The 20,652-nt window shown below is 40.0% G+C and overlaps 1 protein-coding gene across 3 annotated transcripts in view; it reads right to left on the reverse strand.

Moving 5' to 3' along the window:
* Positions 1-20,652, reverse strand: part of ASAP1 (ArfGAP with SH3 domain, ankyrin repeat and PH domain 1) — a 142,090-nt gene that overhangs the window by 117,522 nt on the left and 3,916 nt on the right. For 2 of the 3 annotated variants that reach the window (XM_059466313.1, XM_059466288.1), the window contains exon 2: positions 5,789-5,875. In XM_059466313.1, coding sequence (XP_059322296.1) covers positions 5,789-5,847 — 59 coding nt within the window. In that variant the 5' untranslated portion in view covers positions 5,848-5,875. The remainder of the gene's footprint in view (positions 1-5,788; positions 5,876-20,652) is intronic. The other variant, XM_059466295.1, reaches the window with a different exon arrangement.

Genomic DNA, 20,652 nt, shown 5'->3' on the forward strand with positions numbered 1-20,652 from the left:
AGCAAATAGCAACAGTAGTGTGCTAAAATGCATCAGGAAAATATCCTTAGGCTATGTTTCTCTACTATACTGCTATCCTGAATATCTTTGTGGTTTGGTGTTAGATCCATCCATTTCAGCTAAACACAGCAGTCAGGAGTACTCCCCATCCTCCTCCTGATCCTAACTCTCTTTATGAGATAGTTGTAAGACATCAGGCATCCATGGCATTTGATACCTGATAAAGCTGATTTGATGTTCCCTGAAAAAACATCTACATGGTAAATTGCTGTTCCTACATTTTTATAGTTTTATTTTCAGATAACTTCTGACAAAATTAATGGGAAAGGCTTATTTAAATTTATGGCCATAATACTAGAATATCCACAAATATTTCTGAATATCAGCTCTTCTCATTTGAGTTAGATGCTGGGCTTAGGGGGTAAAGGAAGCTTCAAATCAACAGGAATCTCAGCAGGATGAGTTATGCTTTTGGTTTTGGAATATCTCACGTGCTAAAACTCAGTAAACTTTTTTTGTTAATGGAACTCTCTTAGTTTTGTTTTGCAAAGCAAAACCACCCCTTTTATGTAATGACAAGTAACATCATCACTTTATACTTCAGCAGGAAATGTTTAGTCAGGAGGCGTTTCACCTCCAGGAGCTGTGTCCTCTCAGAGGACGGTGGGACGGCTGACAGCCTTGCACAAATTGTAACAACCACGTATCTAACCTGCAGCATGTTTGCACGTTTAATATCACACAAGTGCATGATGTACTCACAGGAAAAGGCAAAGTCTATTTTAAACACTGAAGCCTACATCACACATTGTGACTGGTGCTAATTTGCTTGAAGGGAACGTACATGGTAAACTGCAGAGTGTTTCTACTTGAGGAAGAAGTCTGTTGGCTTTGACATTTGCAAACAAACCTTTGAAATTATTATGTTACTGGGACCAAATAGGTACCTTTCCAGTAAAAGAAAACTTCTTGCCTATGTAACACTGCTGAACATGAAGAAGACCAAAATCCAGGTCCAGCAAACATGCAATTCTGTGTTTTTTATGGGACAATATCTTCTAATGTGACTTATGAACTGCATGAGCTCTGTCAAGAATTTGTGCTGCTGCTGTGACTGTGTTGAATGCAAGAATCAGCTGATTCCAATTTTAATACTGGCATCTCCCACCATTTGTCTTCATCTGGTATTTAAAATGAGATAGTGAATGTCTCAGAAACTACATGTTATTTTAGAAACCTTTTAGCACTTACAATAGTGGCTTAAACAGAAGGTTCTTTTCACATTCTTTCAATATTAAAATGAGAGCAAAAAGAGAGCCCATTGTGTTCTCTTTATAAATGACATTTTGGTAGCATTAAGGTCATGTGGTTTTAACACTATGTGGACAAAATGAAAAAAGATTAAGTCAGAACATCAGAAATATTTTGCTGAATTATATATTTTGCATCTTATTTACATGAATGTCCTGGGCAAGTAACTTGGCTGAATGATAAGGAAACTCAAATAACCACCTCAAAGGACAGCTGAAAATAACAGTACTGAAAATGAAGTGCAGCATTGAGTTACACAAGATTAAGCTGACTAATCTGCTGATTCAGTTTTGCCTTTGTTTTTTGGTTTTGTCGTGCAAGATCAAGTGTCAAGCAGACAAACACGTAATGGCATTCCAGGCTCCCAGTAACAACAACAAGCAATGGGCTGTTCCCCTGCCACCTCTGCATTCTCCAAAAATGAAACAGCAAAATGCTCACCTGCAGCAAGAGGCAGCAGGTGAAGGACAAAGATCCTCCTTTTCTTGTTACAGGTGTGATGAATTTGGTATTTCTATTTCACAGATGGTTTTTGTTAGAGATGCTCATTTAAGAAACCTTACTTCAGTTGATAGGAAGTGCAATAATGCATATGAAGGGTCTGGAAGAGAAGCCATGCAAGGAGCAGCTGAGGTCACTTGGGCTGTTCAGCCTGGAGAGGAGGAGACTGAGTGGAGCCCTCATTGTGATCTCCAACATCCTCACAAGGCAAAGAGGAGGGGCAGACACTGATCTCTTCTTTCTGGTGCCCAGAGACTGGACCCAAGGGAATGGCTGAAACTTGTGTAAGAGGAGGTTTAGGTTGGATATTAGGTTTTTCCCCCAGAGGGTGGTTGGGCATTGGAACAGGCTCCCCAGGGAAGTGCTCGCATCCCTAAGGCTGACAGAGTTCAAAAAGCACTTAGGAAATGCTGCCAGGCACATGGGATTCTTGGGCATGATCCTGTGCAAGAACAGGAGTTGAACTGAGTGATGTTATGAGTCCCTTCCTACTCAGGATATTTTATGATTCTGTGATTCTGTGTGTCAGGAGACAACAGCTTCAAACACAGCTCTTACAACATCTACAGAATATAAAAACACAGCAGTATATTCTTCTGTATGGACTGGTTCTTGGACAGTCCAATGGTATCAAACTCTTACGAGTGCTGATGAATAAGAAATCTGTCAGTGGAGCCACTCGTAGGTTTGATGTTAACCCTTGCCCAAGTGCCAATATGAGCCTGCTCATTACTCACAGAGATGGTCAGGCAGGAACTGCTGACCCTGAGGGAGGTGGTGCTCCTGCAGTACCCACCATCACTGCACTGGTGAGGCTGAGGAGCACCACAGGGAAACCTGGGCATGGTTGTCCTTGCATTCCTGACACTGAGCAAATCTTTGAAGCATTGTTGGGAAGGACACTGCAGACATGTTGGCAGGAGAGCAGGTCATTCCAGTGGGATTCAAAGGACAAGATGAAGCCAGAATGTCATGAAGGGGTACTCTGATTGAAATGAGAGAAATAAGAGTCCTTCCAAAGAAGGAGTCATAGTAGCTGGATGCTTTATTTTTTTTTTTATATGAGAAATAGCAATGACTAAAATCAGAGGGTGATACTGCAGAAATGAACATGTTGCAGGGCAGCTGGCATAGCAGGCTCTCCAAAATAAAAAGAGAATGAAATAAAGCCTCAACCCACATTACAAACATTTCAATATTTTCCCTTTCCCTCTGGAAACGATATGACTGTGTCATTACCAGGCACATCTCTGGTTCTACTGAAGATGCTAAATCTATGCTGATGGCAACGTGCAGTGTTTTGCCTGCAGAAAAAAATGAAGGTTCAGACCAAAATGGACCTGGGAAGCAGTTAGAGAATGAAGTAAAGGCTCTGTAGACCTGGGATCATGTCCTTGAGCTGCCACTCATGGCTCTGACATGGCAACTGATCTCTGTGTGCATCATTTCTCTATCTGTGGAATGCAGACAATTACATTTATTTCTCTAGGTGAAAGAACACTGGGCTTTTTCAGCTGAATACTGCTGTATCAGAACTAAGTATTTTTAATGTATATTTTATTGTAAGAGTTTCTAAAAGTAACTGAGGCATGAGAAGGACTCTCAGTCCAAACAATTTTGTCAGCACTTTTTTGGACAGACAAAAAGGTTTGGCAGGTAAATGAAAGGGTTTCTTTCTACTAGTTGTTAATGCTGTGAAAATATAAATCAGAAAGATCTGGGTTTGTGAAGGACTCCTCCCTCCTTATTATAGTTTTATTAGCATTACTTTGTGGAAAAAGAGGGACTAAGACCCCCATGATAAAAAACAGAAGTCATTAGCAAGGTTTGCTAAGACACAGTTTGCAGATGTGTATGGGCCTACTCAGTTGAAGTGCTGGCTTATAGTGTTGTCTGAGCATACTTTATTTCACATAATTTCCTAAACAGCATCTCATTAGAGAAAGGCTGGAAATAAATCTGCAGATGTTGGATGTTATAAAAAAAGGTTCTTTCAGCCACTGAACATATTAGCACATCTGTGTTTGCCTTATATAAGCTACTGTTTTCAAGGATGCATCCCTTGGCCAGACTCTAGACTTGAAAGTAGCATAAGAAATTTTCAATTCAGGAGTGATGCCTTTTGGGTTTTGTTTTGTTTGTGTTTATTTTGTTTGCATGTTTGTTTGTTTTATTAAGGAAATCAGAATGTTTAACGATACGTAAGGTCTGAAATAATTTGAGGCATGTCTCCTTTATGCTCAAGCAAAATTACTCATATTTAAAATTATGGTTTGTAGGTTTTATTAATGTAGATGTTTGAATGTTGAAGTCATAAGGTTTTGGCAAAACCCAGGATGACGGATAACCATATGGAAGTTTTTGGAAACTAGTCTTGCTGTGTGTACCAAATTTCTGTTGGGCCAGTGTTCACATGGTGCTAAATGAAATTTAACAGTGCAGAATTTCAGTCTAGAGGTTGATCACAGCAGCTCCTTTAGCCAATTACTCATTTGCTTCTACTTTTAACCACTGAATTTGAGCTTGCAGCTTCCTAAGTTAACTGGCGCTCCATTGACTACTGTAGAGGGTGACCATCTGCTCATCTGTTCTGCCTCTAAGGATTTTTTTTGAAACAATGCTGATCTCAGAAAATTTGAAAGGGCAACAGGAAAGATGTCAAAAATCTTCAGCTCCTTAAAGTTTTGTGATAAAATTAAAATGAGCGGGGTAACAAAATGTTTCTTGTCCTTATGAATGGGAGAGGTTCACTGTCACCTTGTTCTTTGTCAAGTTAATCAGTGTGGGAGAAGGCTCCCCTAAGTGTCCCAGTCATGGGAAAAGTTTCAGTGATGGCTTGCACCTCCTCAGGAGCTTCATCAAGACACAGATCTGTAGAAAATTTGGTTTCATTAACTTCTGAGGTGTTAGCACTACTTATTTTCTTGTTGGCGGTTGTGATTTCCTTCAAGGAAATCTAGGAGCAGTAGGACATAAAAATGGAAGTGCCATTTTAAAATCAAGTAGGAATGTCCAGCTTAATAGCTCCATTTTTTTTAAATACAACTGTTTGACTTCTGAACTCTTGCTTATTTAAGACCTCATGGACCCAAAAAGGAAAAGTATGTGCAGCCATGTGACAAAGCAAATGCGCCAAAGGAGGATTTATTCAGTTTTGGGAAGATCAGCAGCAGTGATTCACCCTCTTGGCTGGTCTGGGCTGCAATATGGTCAACTGATTCCCCCAGGGAGGAGGAAAGGATGAAAGTCCCACACAGCTCTGTGGTCACAGGGAGCAGTGACCTGTGCCAGGGTAGCTCCAGCCCCTGCATCCAGTACAAAGAAAACTTCAGCCTTAACCATCAGTATTGCTGTAGTAGGTGATTCAAGTCAGGCAATCCAAATGTAGCTTTTAGTGGTTCAGTGAAACAGAGTGAAAACTTTAAAACAAGAGAACTCACCATCCAGAGACTGAATAAACAAAAAGCATATTTAGACAACTGTGTGCTATTCAGCACTTTACATCACACAAAGAAGAGAGTCCCTCCTCTTTTCAAGCCCTCACACAAATCTTGCCATAGATTTTTCAGGCTGATCTGAGAGATTTGTTGTTTGTTTTCAAAGTTAAAACAACATCAGTTACCAGATCTAGATGAGTTGAAAGGAGTTACAATGTCCTTTGTATACCCTGCTGCCCTCATCCAGCTTTAAGATCTATGAAAGCAAAGCAAACTATGTAATAAATGTTAGTGTTTGTTCCAATAATTGCTCAAGTGGCCAATGCTTTGTAAAGATTTACTGATTCATTGGAATTTTTGATCCTTGAAAGGCAATAGGTTAGACTTTTTCTGAGGAACACCCACTGTAAAGTCTGAAGTGGCATTGAGCAGGAAAAACCTACTGGCAGGTATTAGAATTTATAAAACATCTGGTCTGACTTTTACTTTTTAAACTATATTTATGGTTATATTTATATTTATATTTATATCTTTCTTACCGATTCCATAGTGAATCTCTTGAAGAAAAACTTGAAAGCCTGGATGCTGAAGATCTCATGTCTCATCTGTCACGACCAGAAACCTACCTAGACGAGGAGAAAGATCAAGTAAGTAAAACTGACCAAAGCTATGGGACTAACAAAGTCACTTATTTAAACAGTCAATTTGAAACAATGTGTGTTAATTCTTCAGAGATGGAAATTTATCTTCCATTATTTGATTGCTGCATTTGATAATATGAGTTTCACTGTGGTAAACAGATCCATTAGAAATTCCCTGATAAAGAACACCTTGTTAAAAATTGCTGGAGGAGAGCTTCATTTAGCTGGCTGAGAAAACTCTCTATCTAACTCAATGTGGCAACTACTCAGTCAGCTGCACTGAGTGCAGTGCTGCTGAGGACTTGCCTGTCCAAGCTGTCTGACACTTCAGAAGACCCGGTTTTCTGATATAACTTCAGTCTAACCATTCAAGCTGGAAATTTCAATGTCAGGTGTATGCACCAGACTGATCTTTTTTGGAAGATGGAGATAAGATCTGAAGGATAAAGTGACTGGGAACAAGAAGTGTTCTGACGGGACATAATCCTGCATGTGGGAGAGGGCAGGAGGGTGTGGGGAGACAGCCATGGCAGGATATGGACAAGCGGTCTCACAGTTTTTCATCGGGTTTTTCTATCACTATATTGCATACTCTTTCCAGTTTAAGACTTGTGTTGCTGTGGGGAAAAGAAGGTGCTAGACATGCTGCAGAGCCCTGAGCAGTGAGTAGGGCTGGCACATACCTTTCAGTTTGGGACATTCTGGGATGATCTTCCTGTTTGGTCCAAAGATACAAGCTGGAAAAAGATTGGCAGGGGCTTGAGGCCAGATATGGGTGCTGAGAAGGAGAACACTACGCAGAAGCCATTGCCATGAGATGGTAAATCAGGTGGGCTGGGACAAGCCCGTGAGTCAGAGGGATGTGGACTGCATGGGCTGGCACATGGGAGAGGTGATAAGGACCCATAAAGATGAGAATGAGATCAGAGTCAAACAGAGGGGCCCAGGCAGCAGGGGAGTGGGAGAAAGGCCATCCCCAGATTACATCCTTTGGTTAACCAGTCTGCCCATTTTCATTCAAGCACATCACTTTATTCCTTGCTTCCATGAGGAAAAACACAAATCCTTCCCTATGAGTAGTTTTTTTAACCTTCTGTCTAAGAGAAGCCTTGTTATGCCTGTTGACCTATTTCCCCAGAGACTGCTGTAGTTTGTTTATGGGGTTTGTCCTGTTTGTTTTGTGTTTCCAGATATGTCATGTGGGTCTGGAGGTTTTCCAACCCTTAGCATTAAAAACAACATAGAATAGTCCCTGTCTCTAAGACATATGAGATTCAATTAAAAATTGCGACATACGAGGTTTTGGATGGGATGTTAGTATCTGTCTTTTTTCCCTTCTTTTTCTGAGCCTTTAGGATACTTTCAAGTGATCTTGTCAAGAGCTCTTTTATTATTAAGAGGGTTAGACATCTTTTTTACCAGCAGACTTGAGATTTTTCCATGCTGCCTGGAAAGGATCTGAGATTTTACCAGATATGCCACCAGCTTGGCAGCATAGGAGGAGGAGACATGGTTATGGGCTCTGCTGATAAGGAGGTGTGTCCTTTGATTTGAAGACCAGTGTGCAAGAGGAGGAGTATCTGCCTCAAGTCAAGAATATTATGCTTGAATCTTGTGGTACATGCAGGAAAAAGTTTTTAGAAGGAAGCCGTGGCACTGCATTGTGTTTTTGTGGATTTTTTGTGGAAAGGCGTCTCCTGGCAGACAACTGAGTACCATCATCTTACAACAAACCCTTAGCCACTGGCAGCCCTGGATGTGACTCAGCTTATGATGACATGTGTGCTGGTTCTTTAATTTTACAGCATACCTCTTCCTTTTAATTATGTTACTCATCTTCATAGGCAAAAAAAGTCCCCATCATCATAGGTTTATGTTATTCAAATCAAAGCAAGAAATAAAAAATATATAATGGCTCATTACTTTCTGAGTTTACAAGTAACTATGATTGACATTGGACTAAATTTTAAATGGATGGCAATTTATTTTTTGTAAGTCTGAAAAAGTCACAGAATCTCTTTTTGTCTGCTATAATAAGCTACTGAGTATTATTTAATTGCTCATTTGCTCATTTGCTGTAAGTGGTATTATGAGCATTTTTGGTTACATCTCAGTGGTTAAATATATGATTATATTCCCTTTCTAGGTCTCCTACTCATTTTGGAGCCTATTTATACAAGAGCAATCAGCAAATAAATAAAATATCAAAGAAATCCAGAGCAATATTTATAGAGAGATGAAGTTGGTTGAAGTTATCATCATTGACTGGTGAGAAACAACACTGAGAAGGAAATATACATGGCTCTCCTAGAGAGAGGAATGGTGGCCCAGTGATGAAAGTGCTCATGTGAGTTCAACACTGGCTCAGTGACCTTGGACAATTTTTTAGGGCATTATTCAAATGGCAAATTCCTCAAGCCATACACCTATTAGTATCATTTATATGGGTAAAGAGTCTTTTGAGGCTAAATACAGCTTTTCTGAAATTCTAGAACCAATGACAGTAGAAAAATTTGGGCTGTGTCAAGATAGCATTTTGACTCTTCTTCTCACCCCCCTATGAAACCAAAATCAATGCTCCCCAACTGTCCTTGGCAATGTGGAGGTAACATTGCCAGATTTGTGGAAAATCCTTATATATGACAGTATGTGAGTGGGAGCAGGGAGTGAATATGAAATATAAAAGCCCAGAACATATAGAGAACAATGAAAACGGGAGAAATATGATTGCTTTTCACCCAGGAACACGTACACCTGGAAAGAGAAAGTCTAGTGGGGCTTAAGCAAGGAGGGAGCCTAACTGAGAACAGGGTGACATTAATGGCAGCTGGGTGACAACTCGACACAATACAGGAATAGAGTAGCAGATTCTATTAGCCCTTAGATGAGGAAAGCATTTGTTCTTGTGCCTAGTTATAAATACATACAATTATATTGGATTAATTGGTACAATCTAACTGCTTGACTAATCATAATGCTTAACTAATAAGTATAATGAGTTGAATCCCTGTATTTTTAAGGTTTTAGAACAGGGTAAGTGTTGTGGAAAGCTAGCTAATGAATTCTCAGGAAGAGAATATAAAAATTGCAACTGTATTGGGTAATAATCAAGAAAAACAATTATTCAGGGATTTTGCAGAGGAGAGGAAAATATCAGGAAATATTTTTTACATGCTTTAGTTACCTGCATTTGATATTGCCTAAACTCTGTGATTTTATGCATGTCATTTAATGACCTATTTTATCTTGCTTTTTGTTTTAGAGGACTTTTTTTTCTTTCATAATAGACTCTATGACCTGAGTAGAAATAATATAAATCCATATTTTTTCATGTCTAATGACTATTTTAGGGCAAATACTAGCCAGCCAATTTTCTCATATTCCTGAAACAGAAGTACCCTAACAAGAAAAACTCAAACAAGCGAAAGTTAATATTGTTTCTACAGTCACTGATGCAATAACAATAGTAGTTGTGCACCACCATGCTGAAAATCAACTCCCTTTATGTCCAAACAATAGTGTGAATCACAGAAATCTGACCTTGATATACAAATGTGATCATGTAGTAATTATAGCTCTTGTGCTTTCTGTATAAACAGACTACTTCATCTGGAAATGCTGCTTCATTCTGCAATTTGCAGCTAATGACTGAGCAGAAAGCTTTTATATCCCAAAAAGCTTTAAAATAAAGCAGGTAGAAAAATCTTATTTCCTGCAAATGAAAAAAAGAAGCTGGTTATTTGAAAAGCAGTGAATCAAGTCATTGTTCTATCTATGTTCTGTTGAAAAGCAGATATTACATATTTAAAGATTGTCCTCAAAATCACATTTTGCAAAGGTTATTAGAGACACTTTCATGGGCAAAATATGGACCAAAATTACTCAGTCCAAGTGGTAACTGACATGTTCTTTAGCAACTATAAGGTTAACAAAAATGTCTTTCATTTCATGCCAAAATCTGCTTGTTCTGTTTGTGTCTGTGTTGGTATCATCCAAACAGGATGTGACAAACATATGTTCTTTGGCTTTGCCCTAATCCATGATTTGGATAACACTATTAAGATGTGGTCTAACAAACTTCAGGGAAGCAAATCTGAGGATATTTGTCTGTGGACTTGCTTTTAGTATGTCCTAAGCAATAGAAGCTCCACCCTGACGAATTAGCTGTTTGTGTTTTCAGTGCTTCCATAAAAATATATGATCAAAGTATTAGCATGCTTACAGACATGGGCTGAATCCTGAAAGAAGACAATAGTGGAAAACTAACCCAGCAAAGAGCCCAGGAGTGTCCCTGAAGGGCTGAGTGACATCCTCTTGAGGATGAGTCCCCACTTATGAGGGTTCCCAAAAATGTCAATTGCTCAGGTTTTAATCTATTCAATCATTACAGTAGTGACTTTGGAGAATTCTAATTTCTTAGTCAAAATTTTGCTTAGTGCCACAAGTGCTACCAAAGTTCATAAGTAATACATAAGTAGTAAAGATTTTTCTTTTCCTCAGGAAAATTTAAAATCTGAAAAAATATCAAGATGGTTTTCTTGAAATAAAATGTATTTTCCTTAATTCCATCCTGATTGATATGCAATGAGTCATGAAAAAAGTAATAAATTGCATTATTTTTCTCTGATTCTTTATAAATAGTACCTGGAATTAACAATTCCAGTGTTTTGCACTGGATTGATGTCAAGCTGAGAGGGTTATTAATCCTCAGGTCATTACACCAAACTTTAAAATATATTGGCAAAGTATGAGATTTTTTCTATTCATCTTGACATATCCTTGTGTTTGAATATGTAAGGAAAATCACCGTAAATATTCAGACCTTTTCTTGCATGGTACTTTTAGAAATAGCAACTGATTTAAAAAGAACCTAGTTTTAGGAGATGGTTATTACTGTTAGAATGGAAATTAGTTCTCTGTCTCATATGATATAATTGTCATATGGTTATGAAATGATCATGGATGGGCTGTGCAGGTTCTGTAGAACAGTGGTTTGGAATTCGTGCTGCAAAACATAATTCTAAGACTGAACAGTTCTTCACTCTAGGATTTTATAGCACATTGCCAGAGAGGGCCAGAGGGCTCAAGGGTGCTTGTTTGGTCAATTTATGCAGTCTTGTTCAGAGGTGAATTTCCTTTAGGACTTAGATCTATGACAAAGATTTTTGTAAGTATTTAGACTGAATGAATTTCTAGTCTTTGCAGCCTGTGCTTTATTATTTGTCTAAGGGCTTCAGGACGGTGGTATTGTGAGTTAAATCTCCCTGTATCCATTTAAGAGTGACCTTTTTATCACTTCACACTATATCCATCAGCTGTTCTTGGGCTCAGGGAAGAATTTTCATTTTGTGGAGGCAGCACCTAATCAGAGTGTCTGCTGCCCAGCTTCAGAACTCTGCAGGGCTTTCACTGATCTTGTCAAGGGTATTTTTTTATATTTGATGACAAGGTTGCCATTCACAGTCCAAGATTTGGAGTTACTTATAGTCCACTTCTGAAAACTGTGAGGGGCTAATAACACAAAAGAGTGCTTCCCACCTTCCCTGTATGCTTAGTCACTGCTTAATTATTTACTCAGTACAAAGTTAATAGAAAAATACCCTGTGCATGGTATATAGATTATAGATTAATAATATAATGTGGATATGACATCAAGCTCTCTTGTCAGTGCCCCCACTCATTCTCAGTAGCCACTGATTGTGGCTGAATTGAAGATCAGTCATTTGCTGTCTGAGTTTTTAGGAAGGAGTCATTATTAAAATTAGAAACTAAACTTGGTACATCTGTGTTAAAGATAAATCATCTCTGCACAAAAGTTTTGGTGCATTTGAACATTTGATGTCCTTCCTACAGCAGCTTTTCTACCCTGAGCTGGCAGCACTCAGGCAAAGCAAGCACCACACCTCCTACTTCCAGCCTTCATTGATTCCTCAGGCACTCATGAGGTCATGCATTGTCCTGGTGTCTGAACACCTCACAGAAGTTAATATATTTGATATATATTTGTAGGATGGCTACAGCAGACTGAAGACAAGACCATCAGGCTCCAGTTTGTGACAACCCCACTTTTCTTGATATATCTCTGTCCTTCACAATGTTTGTCATTCCTTCCTCTTTGACAAGCACCAAGTGGTGCCACTCTTCTACTGAACAGCCCTGTGAAAATGTAATTTATTTTGGCTCAGCCATCACCTCTAGCCATCCTGTCCTTCAGCAGAGTGCAGAACTATCAAAGTGCCTGCAGAGAATTTCCCAAAATAAAAGGCACATAGAAACCTCAAGATAGGCACAGAAAGATGTTCCTAAGTATTCTCTTCAGGTTTGTATCTACCCATACAGTGAGTCATGCCCAGATCCATGAGCATGGATATTTATGTCTTTGAAATTTTGTGTCCAATCTACGTAGAAAAATGACATAAACTCAAAAGTTAGTGACAGAACAGAACCTTTTCAACTTAACCCAAACTCAGTCCATGCAAATGGGATTCTTTACCTCCACTTTAGAGAGCTCTGACTCAACTTTTAGGCTGTAAAAGTGGGATGTATCTGACAAAGTGTCTTTGCCTCAGCTGTTCACTCCAGACTCCTTTCATCCTGACTGATGATATGGTCAACACAGATAACTGAAAGTAGGTTGCATCTCACCTCATCCTACAAAAGTAGAAGTTTAAAACAGAGATAATAGAGTAGATGTCTATAAAATCAGATGAATCACACTCTAAACTGCTTATTTCATCCCACTGACTAAAAGAGAGAGTAGGGTGCTGATTCCAGAGGTGAAGTCCTGCTCCAAAGATGCTGCATGCCTAAGGGCACTGCAGCATGGCCTTCTTATTTCTGCCTGAACCATACCATGGTATAAGACTGTACCTCTGATTCTACAGTCAGGAAGAGACATTAGGAGGAAGAAAACAAATTTTAAAAAGCCCCAACCTTTCAATGGAAAACAACACAAAAAAATGTTGGTGCACTGCCATGGATGCTGATATATTTTCCAGTGGCAATCTAATGGGAAGTTCTACTAATCTTTAAGAATTTGTTTGATATAAGTTACACAAAAAACCCACAATAAAATTATATGTTGTAATGTAAGTTTTATTTTTTTAACAAAATCTAAAACTTTTTTTCTGTTTCATTTGTATCAGTTTCCTGCTCAACCTCATGTAACACTATTTGGGCTTCCTGTCTTGGTAACAGCATGAATTTTTACCAAGACAGAAGGAAGAAAATCTTACAGTTTTCAAGAAGGTGGGAAAGTATTGAGACTGAGTGCCTCCAGGCCTTGAGGGTAGGCAAAAAAATAAATAACACATTATATTTTCTAAAGATCTCCTGTTATTTAATAAAGTGCTTAATAAAAAAATAATATTACCAGTGCATTAATTAGTTAAGCTGGCTAATGAGTTCCTAATATCTCTGCAAGTGACAGTGAGATGATTATTTTGAATGCACTGAGATGGGGTTAGCTCATATTATAGAAAGCACAGATGTGCATGGTGGGTATCTGGAGGTTTCTTCTGCCCTTCTGCAGCTGTGGAGCTGATGTGCCTGCTCCAGGAATATTTACTTACTTACTTACCAAGAGAGGGAAAGGGGGAGAGAGAGAGAGAAAGAAAGGAAAGAAAGAAAGGAAAGAAAGAAAGGAAAGAAAGAAAGAAAGGAAAGAAGGAAAGGAAAGAAAGGAAAGAAAGAGAGAAAGAGAGAAAGAGAGAAAGAAAGAAAGAAAGAAAGAAAGAAAGAAAGAAAGAAAGAAAGAAAGAAAGAAAGAAAGAAAGAAAGAAAGAAAGAAAGAAAGAAAGAAAGAAAGAAAGAAAGAAAGAAAGAAAGAAAGAAAGAAAGAAAGAAAGAAAGAAAGAAAGAAAGAAAGAAAGAAAGAAAGAAAGAAAGAAAGAAAGAAAAAGAAAGAAAGAAAAGGAAGGAAAAAAGAAGACAGCTATTTCAAGGGCAATTATCTAAATGAGTTGGAGAAACCTGGGATGACTAAGTCTTCAATCTCTGGAGAATTTGAGCTCTTTGATGAATTTTAAAATGATGTTACATTCTAGATTTTAATAACATAGCCTTTCCCCTCTTCTTCTGGCTCTAGGCAACTGTTGTTAAGTCCATTTCTCCCAAAAGCCAGAGAAGTTAATAAGGCCAAGTCTCTGAGCACAGGCTGTGCTGCAGGGAGCAGGTGAGAGGGGAGGTGTGTGCATCCCCTTCGACTCTGAGCCTGCCGGGGATCTGTCCTGCCATGGGTCTGTTTCACTTTGAGTTCAGAGAATTAACTCAGGGCGAAAGAGTTTTCAGTATCTCTAGCACAATCAGTGACAATTTATGCGGCCTTGGTTTCCTTCAGCTGATACATTAATGAACCAGGTCAGGATCTTGACAAAATGAGCGACATCTCTGATTAGAAAAACCACCAGCAGCAGTGGGAAATGTTGGTCCCCATCACTGGTTTACAGTTTTAAGTCGGTTTCTTTGGTGAGAAGTTCTTGAAGTGTAAATGTTTTGCTGCTTGTGGTTGGAGTCACAAGCAAATCTGGCAGTGAAATACCAAGCTGAGGGTAGATTTAGAGAGCCTGAGTCCCTGGGGAAATTCAAAAGCCTGACTCAGAGCCCATATGTGTCTTCAGCCAACATCTGAAGGACTGGATGCTTAAAACTGAGATTATAGGAGAAGACACAGTAAGAAGGAGGCACTTAAACCACCTAAGAGGGAACATGAGAGGTGCAGCTGGGCTTTGAGCACAGCCTTAGGGAACTCAGGGATATCAGTCTTTCAACAGACCTATAATCATGAATCTACCCCTGAACGTGGGAACTGAAGCCAGCCCTCCTTTTCTTGTTAAAATGCAATGCCCCTGCAACACTTGAGAAGTTTGTAGCATTGTGTAGTGGGAAGGTTCCATGTTCATTCCCTTCCCCTGCCTAAATGGGACCAGAATTTCCAGCCAGTCCCTGTCCTCTACCACAAGCCCCTAAGATCACTCTGCAAGGCCTAGAAATTGTTAATAGTTGCAAAACAATCAAGTTAAATCTTCCTTTGTGAAAAATAAAACCAACACCACAGAGCCCTGTGAATACATCTCAGATTTTTTTCCAGGGAACATCTGATCCAATTTAATTCAGTAAGTCCCTTTACAGCCATTAATCTCCAGCCAAATTTTGTTTTTCATTTTATTGAACATTATGATTTACTGCACAACTCTGTTCATTATGACTTAGAGAAGCAGTTGTTCAGATTATTTTTCTCTTGATCTCCTGATCAGGAAAATACTGTGCAGATGTGCACAGAAGTAAGAATATTACCCTGTAAGAGAACTCTTCCCTAATTAAACTTCGTGTCTGTGAGGGAAGTTATGATCTTGCAAATAATTTCTGCTTCTAAGAAAGACTTAACAGCACAAATGAGGCCAGCTTTCCTTACATTTGGTCTACTATTTGATGCAAAAACAATGCTGAAACCAACACAATAAATATTGCAAAAATATCCTGGGAGAGCTTAAAAATGGTGAAATCCCACATATATATCCTTCAGTACTAAGAAGAACCTGATCTGCCTACCACGTTCCAGAACAAACCTGCTTCATTTCTGGGAAAAAAAAAATCTTGTTTGTTTCTGTCATGCACAAGAAACAACAAAGCAGAAACATATTTTCTCATGATAGCTGCTGTTGAAACCAGAGGGTGTTGTCAGTGTTCACACAGATGCTGCCTGGTCACTGTGGTGTTCCTCCTCCCTTGCATTCCATCTGTGGGAACCAGAGCAAAGCCTGCTGCAGTTTCCTTCTGGAGTGGGAGCTGCCTGGTACTGCTCACTTCTGGTGTTATGGCCACCACTTGTCTCCCGCTAAACCTGGTAAACTCATTTATGGTGCAGATATCTGGGGGTGCTAAGGAGCAAAAGCACAAACCTGTCCTTTCTGGGCACCCCTGTTTCTCTCCCATCTGGGTTCCCATTCTGAAGGGATCCTAGTGTCTTTCCACAAGACTCAAATTGACTTGGCTTCAACATCCTGGCCCACCTGAGGGTTTCTATTTAGAACAGGCCTTGAAGTGTAAAAACAAATGTTCTACAGCTCAGAGCAGAGTTACTTTGTCCTGCACTGGGACACTTGAGAGGAAGCACTGAACTCCTAGCAAAACCTTTACTAGACTAAAATAATCAACCTCACTTTCAAAGGCATTGAAATAATCTAATCCAATCTATCTAATTTATGAGCTAAAGTTCTGAATTCTAGGCAACCATATTTTGAAAATTACTAATGAATATTTTACTTTCAATGGCCAGCTTTAGCAAACAGGGTCCTCTCAAAACATTGCCACTGTACTAGCAGCCAGCACTGGTAGGGAAGCAATACTGATGCCAGCACATTATTATTTCCAGGAAACACTTCTTGCATTAACATGGTAGTTTAATGGTTTATAATAGTTCAAGGAGAGAGAATTTAACTCTTGGGATAAATAACAGCAGGTGTCTTTCTCTCAACTGTTATTGCTGCTAAAGCCCCATTAGCACACATAGGTTTGCATGAACACCAAGAGGATTTGGAATCTCTGAAACCCCTTATGGGCAGCCTGGAGGGGCAAATGCTGTGGAAGCTTTTCTCCTGGGTTGCAGTGGGCTCATCATTACACTCCTGTGGAAATTCTCTTTCGGCCTCACAGTAGCTGTGGCTTTTCCCTTTGGGAGGAGGTAGTTAGATGTTTCAAACAGTGTTTTTTTTCTTCTAGCAATCTGCCTATTTTTACAAAATGTGTAGGAGCTCTTGAGACCTCTGTTCCTCCATCTGTCTTGGTTAGGGAAGGGGGGGTGTCAAAGTCTTGGGGAGACACATACACACACAAAATGCAATTGCCTCAGTCTCACTTGTAAACAGGCTATAGGTACTGCAGAGTTCTCAGTTTCTCAGTGACACATTATTTAAACCCTATTTAAATAATATGAATTCCTACAATATAAGTTATTTTTCCCCCCCAGAATGCAAATAATCACCACATGGATAAGGTTCTCTTAAATGATAAGTTGTCTTTCAGCAACAGCATCATGGAAAAGTGTTGTCTAAGATTCCTTGTTTTCCTTAGGGTCAGGCTAAACCTAGTCTTACTGACTGGGGTCATGTTCCTTCTTGTGCCTCCTCTGTCTAATGGTGTAAATCTATGGTAGGAGTTTATTGTGAGTCTAAGTCTGAGCTATTTTTCAAGCTGTAGCTATTGGAGGACTGTGCTTAGGACACTGCTGATGTGACTCACAGGACAGAGGCCTATTGCAGAGCCCAGACTTGAGATGGAGATACATGTGTCAGCCACTTGTGGCTCTTTGGGAAATCAAAGTGTCTTAAGATGGGGAGAAGTAGACTTAGAAATGATCCTTGAGGAAGGATGTTTCTCACTGAAGAGGAACCGTGCAGCCAGGCTGTCCTCCATGCTGGAAGGGACTGGAGGGAATGAAGTGTAGAGTTTATGGAATACCCTGTGCAGACACGTACCTACCACCCTGTGGGGGAAACAGCCTAATTACTGCTCTGAGCTTCCAAGGAACTCTGAGAAGAAAAGCATAAGTCTCAGCCATCAAGAGACTTGTGTAATTCAGACCAGGTGTCAGGTAGGCTGTTGTATGGCTCCAGCACAACATGACTTACAATCACCTTTTTATCCTTGTTCCTCTGCTACTGATGCCCTTTAATATTCTCAATAGTAAGGAAATTTGTTTCCACTGAGCCAAATCCCATTTGTCTGGGTAGTGAGAATAAATTCCAGCTGTAGATCATCTTGGATATTAGATTTTTAACCCCATCCTGGTCAATACAGAAATATGATAGATCATTCTCTACCACAGCTTCAAAAACACAGAAAATAAAAATGTGAGATCTGGGATTGTGGCTAAGAACTATCTTACCATTGATTAAATCTGGAATCAGATTCATTTAGGACACATGTAACATCAGAATTATACCCTGCTGGTTGATAATAATTCAAAAGCTTTATACTTATTGTAGAATTACAGTTCCCGTTAGTATTAAATACCCTAATTATTTTAAAATATCTTCAGAAATTATTCTACCAAGGTAGAGATCCTGTCTGTTCATGAATATAGATAACTACTGAATTGTAGGAATTTCTGATCCTGACAAGCTTTGCTAAGTACTCAGCTACTAATTATGAACAGGAATAAAAGGACACCTGCTGAAATAATTATTAAAGGATGTGTGACTACAACCTGCCTCTTATCAGATGGATGGAGCCAGTATCCTACATCAGCAAAGAACACATTTCATCAGCAGTCTTACACATTTCATGACAAATATGCTGTTATGTAAATAATTACATCAGTAGGCATATTCATTTGTGTGAATACTGAACTGCTTGAATTTTAATGCAGAAGGAAAGTAGCAATATAGTTCCATGCTAAATTACATAAATAAAGTACTGGAGTTGCATGGTGCTGGCATAGATCTTATTTATTCACAAATAAATCTGGAATATTTCCACAAAATTCAGTTTTTAGCACTACTATAAATCAGGTAGGAAACTAGGATTGTACCCTCACTGTTAGTAATGATTTAATAATTGTAAACTCAGGACAAAATTCCTTCCATGACTTTCACTACTCATTTTTGTCTAACAATCTCTTGTACCTATAAGATGGATGACTAAAATGTGTATTAGTTTATGTAGGAAAAAGCCTACAAAGCATGTTGCAAATATCTGCAGGACAAGTACATCCTAAGCATGAGCTCTGAAAGCTCAGAAAATCCTCCAGATGAGATCCTGGAACGTTGGGACCATTATCTGTGAAATACCACTACATGTCCTCCCTGCTCAACTCTTGCACCTTTCGTGTGTCAGGCACTGCTGAAAACAAGATGCCGAAGTGTTGGCTTGGATGGTTTCATGTTCCTGTGTAGAACCATAGCACTTTGCTAAGGGCTCTGTTTTAGGCTGAATCCACATATTATAAGGCTTGTCCTAGTGCCTGAAATGTCCTCCTGACTCTCTGGCAGGCCTGGCCAGGACAAAATTGCTCTCTGTGCACTTGGCCAGCTGCTATAAAAAGGACATGATGCTGTGCCAGGCTTGGCAGGAGACATTTCCCTCTCCTTGCCCCAGTGGTTCTGAGGAGCACATCAGCCATGTGCTCTGCATTTCCCTTCTGGCTGCTGCAGGGATGAACAAAAGGAAGGTGGGAGCCAGCCATGCTGCTCCTGCTGCTGGTCTGGGTAGGGCCATGCAGTGACTTGCCCATCCTAACTCAGAGACAGAAGGTGACAATCCCAGGGGTGGTGTTCAGCCACTAAGAGCTGATTTATTTTCTCCCCAGACTGGAGAACAGGTGTGGAAGGAATGTGTGGGGTTGCAGGTCCTGCCAGGACCTGGGGGCATAGCTCAATTTCTGACTGGAATCCAATCCCATACCTGTGCCAACAGGCTACAGCTTCTGTCACTGTAGCCATGAGAGAAGACTTGGCAAGGCCTTATTTACCCTTTCTCCAAATTAGTTAAACTTTACCACCTTTAAGGCCACGATCCAAAAGCCATTTTCTTTCCTAGATCAGGTGCCATTCTGGCAATTGTAGAGATACAGTATTTTTACCTGCTGAATTAGAAGTGTGGCTTGTAGTTGGGTTGCACTTGTTATTTTCCACAATGAACACTTAGGAGCGTGTATATGTGCAGCCAAGGAGAGGCTCTCCTAACCATGGACTGAGGATGCACTGGATCAGATGGCAATTAAAGCCCATGGCCTTAGGGAGTCACAAACTACTTGCAGAATGTCTCACAGACATCTTCTCCCATGGGGAAATGTTGCAGTCTTCAGTTTTATTGGCTTCTTTAAGCCCCAGACTCTTTAAAACTGGATGTTAGCATAGCCCCATAGCTCTGGGATAACAAGCTGAGGCACCATGCAGGTGTTGGGGTCTTTACCCCTTCAAGCACAACTGCTCATCTTGTTTGCACACCTCCTTTCTCCAGTCTTTCCTCTCTGTCCAGCAAAGGTTGGAGGGATGGAAGAACTCTAATGAGGCGTTTTACCACCCTAAACAGGGTTGTTCTGTCATGGGGTTGTCATGCCCTGCAGAGCCTGGCTCTCCAGTCCCACACTACCTGCCTCACCCCTTCCCCCAGGGATCATGCAGCAGTCTCAGGCACTCTCAGCTTCACAGCAAAGCTTCTCCAATTTCTTTGTTATTTTTTCTCTGTCTTTATTTATGAAAGTGATGTGCCAAAACACTATTCCCTTGATTGTCACCCCTTTTCTCTCTGTTTTGTCTCCTGTCGGGTATTTTCCTCTGACACACCAAGTAAAGATACAAAACCTGAGGTGGGAACATCTGGCCCTGGCTGTAGAGCATTGTCAAGAAGAGAAGTTCCTAGATATAAAATCAGCTTTTTTCCCCCTTTTCATGGGACCTTGCTGTGGGATGTTTAGGGCTTCCTGCTGCAGCCCCCAGGGTGGCCAGCAGCCCCCTCTCTCCAACACAATTCCAGTCTGCAAATGTTTAAAGGCAATTTCTTTTGAGTGAGCCACATGCTTCAAATTGTTATGTGGTTAACCACTGAGAACAAACCCCCACACAAATACCTAAGGATCAACTTGCTCAAGCCAGGGTGGTAGCAGTGGGGGCACAAGAGGAGAGGGGAGACTTCCTCATTTTGCTTTTGAGGAGAAGAAAATAGAGATATCTTCTGACTTTCCTGAAGTGCCAGCAGCCGCTGTGTCACAGTGCGTGCTGGGTGATGCCGTTTGCACATTTGTTTGCTGATGAAAGGAGCCT

Source organism: Ammospiza nelsoni, chromosome 1 (assembly GCF_027579445.1).
Source record: "Ammospiza nelsoni isolate bAmmNel1 chromosome 1, bAmmNel1.pri, whole genome shotgun sequence".
NCBI lineage: Eukaryota > Metazoa > Chordata > Aves > Passeriformes > Passerellidae > Ammospiza > Ammospiza nelsoni.